Here is a 2,500-nt window from a genome sequence, read left to right as displayed (position 1 = left end):
ATGAAGAGAGAAGTCAACATGAGGAGAGAAGTCAACATGAGAAGAGAAGTCAACATGAGGAGAGGAGTCAACATGAGGAGAGAAGTCAACATGAGAAGAGAAGTCAACATGAGGAGAGAAGTCAACATGAGGAGAGAAGTCAACATGAGGAGAGAAGTCAACATGAGGAGAGAAGTCAACATGAGGAGAGAAGTCAACATGAGAAGAGAAGTCAACATGAGGAGAGGAGTCAACATGAGGAGAGAAGTCAACATGAGGAGAGAAGTCAACATGAGGAGAGAAGTCAACATGAAGAGAGAAGTCAACATGAGGAGAGAAGTCAACATGAGGAGAGAAGTCAACATGAGGAGAGAAGTCAACATGAGGAGAGGAGTCAACATGAGGAGAGGAGTCAACATGAGGAGAGGAGTCAACATGAGGAGAGGAGTCAACATGAGGAGAGAAGTCAACATGAGGAGAGAAGTCAACATGAGGAGAAAAGTCAACATGAGGAGAGAAGTCAACATGAGGAGAGACGTCAACAGGAGGAGAGAAGTCAACAGGAGGAGAGAAGTCAACAGGAGGAGAGAAGTCAACATGAGGAGAGAAGTCAACAGGAGGAGAGAAGTCAACATGAGGAGAGAAGTCAACATGAGGAGAGAAGTCAACATGAGGAGAGAAGTCAACATGAGGAGAGACGTCAACAGGAGGAGAGAAGTCAACAGGAGGAGAGAAGTCAACATGAGGAGAGAAGTCAACATGAGGAGAAAAGTCAACATGAGTAGAGAAGTCAACATGAGGAGAGACGTCAACAGGAGGAGAGAAGTCAACATGAGGAGAGAAGTCAACATGAGGAGAGAAGTCAACATGAGGAGAGAAGTCAACATGAGGAGAGAAGTCAACATGAGGAGAGATGTCAACAGGAGGAGAGAAGTCAACATGAGGAGAGAAGTCAACATGAGGAGAGAAGTCAACATGAGGAGAGATGTCAACAGGAGGAGAGAAGTCAACAGGAGGAGAGAAGTCAACATGAGGAGAGAAGTCAACAGGAGGAGAGAAGTCAACATGAGGAGAGAAGTCAACATGAGGAGAGAAGTCAACAGGAGGAGAGAAGTCAACAGGAGGAGAGAAGTCAACATGAGGAGAGAAGTCAACAGGAGGAGAGAAGTCAACATGAGGAGAGAAGTCAACATGAGGAGAGAAGTCAACAGGAGGAGAGAAGTCAACATGAGGAGAGAAGTCAACATGAGGAGAGAAGTCAACATGAGGAGAGAAGTCAACAGGAGGAGAGAAGTCAACATGAGGAGAGAAGTCAACAGGAGGATAGAAGTCAACACCATCAGGCCACACTACTGAGGCTTCCATTAATGTCTCGTTTTATGAGGAATATTTCGACTCATAATTTGCAAGCAATGAAACCAAACAGACAGACTACCCAAAAGGACAGACTACCCAAGACATGACCATTCAGAAACAAGTGTGGACAGGACATATTACCCATTAGGTTCTCATATGATCCAGCTAAAATGTCTGTAAACAAACAGGTATCTACAGGTATCTATGTATCTACAGTAAACTACAGCACAACAGACAGCGGACTATAATGACCAGACTTACTGACGTCCATCCAGAAGATGATGGGAGGGGGCAGGCCAGCAGGGGGCCGGCAATGTAGCACTAGAGCCTCGCCCTCCTGAACTCTGATTGGCTCGTTCCTCTCCTTTGACCACAAGGGGGACCCTGAAATACACATGAGGGAAACATGATATACCAGTATGTGGTTTATACATTTACCTAACGTCACTAAGAAGGAATGAGATCTAGCTACATGAAAGGAATGAGGTCTAGCTATATGGAAGGAATGAGGTCTAGCTACATGGAAGGAATGAGTTCTAGCTATATGGAAGGAATGAGTTCTAGCTACATGGAAGGAATGAGGTCTAGCTACATGGAAGGAATGAGTTCTAGCTACATGGAAGGAATGAGGTCTAGCTACATGGAAGGAATGAGTTCTAGCTACATGGAAGGAATGAGTTCTAGCTACATGGAAGGAATGAGTTCTAGCTACATGGAAGGAATGAGTTCTAGCTACATGGAAGGAATGAGTTCTAGCTACATGGAAGGAATGAGGTCTAGCTACATGGAAGGAATGAGTTCTAGCTACATGGAAGGAATGAGTTCAAGCTACATGGAAGGAATGAGTTCTAGCTATATGGAAGGAATGAGTTCTAGCTATATGGAAGGAATGAGTTCTAGCTACATGGAAGGAATGAGTTCTAGCTACATGGAAGGAATGCTACATGAAATGAATGAGGTCTAGCTACATGAAATGATTGAGTTCTAGCTACATGAAATGAATGAGGTCTAGCTACATGAAATTATTGAGTTCTAGCTACATGAAAGGAATGAGTTCTAGCTACATGAAAGGAATGAGTTCTAGCTACATGAAAGGAATGAGTTCTAGCTACATGAAAGGAATGAGTTCTAGCTACATGAAAGGAATGAGTTCTAGCTACATGAA

The 2,500-nt window shown here is 43.9% G+C and overlaps 1 protein-coding gene across 17 annotated transcripts in view; it reads right to left on the bottom strand.

Moving 5' to 3' along the window:
* The window catches only part of LOC139584306 (neuronal cell adhesion molecule-like), a 173,977-nt gene that overhangs the window by 47,378 nt on the left and 124,099 nt on the right, over window positions 1-2,500 (bottom strand). For all 17 annotated transcript variants that reach the window (XM_071415982.1, XM_071415989.1, XM_071415986.1 and 14 more), the window contains one exon: window positions 1,597-1,719. In XM_071415982.1, coding sequence (XP_071272083.1) covers window positions 1,597-1,719 — 123 coding nt within the window. The remainder of the gene's footprint in view (window positions 1-1,596; window positions 1,720-2,500) is intronic.

Source organism: Salvelinus alpinus, chromosome 9 (assembly GCF_045679555.1).
Source record: "Salvelinus alpinus chromosome 9, SLU_Salpinus.1, whole genome shotgun sequence".
NCBI lineage: Eukaryota > Metazoa > Chordata > Actinopteri > Salmoniformes > Salmonidae > Salvelinus > Salvelinus alpinus.
The sequence above is the reverse complement of the archived record's forward strand: the minus strand, read 5'-3'. Positions and strand labels throughout refer to the sequence as shown.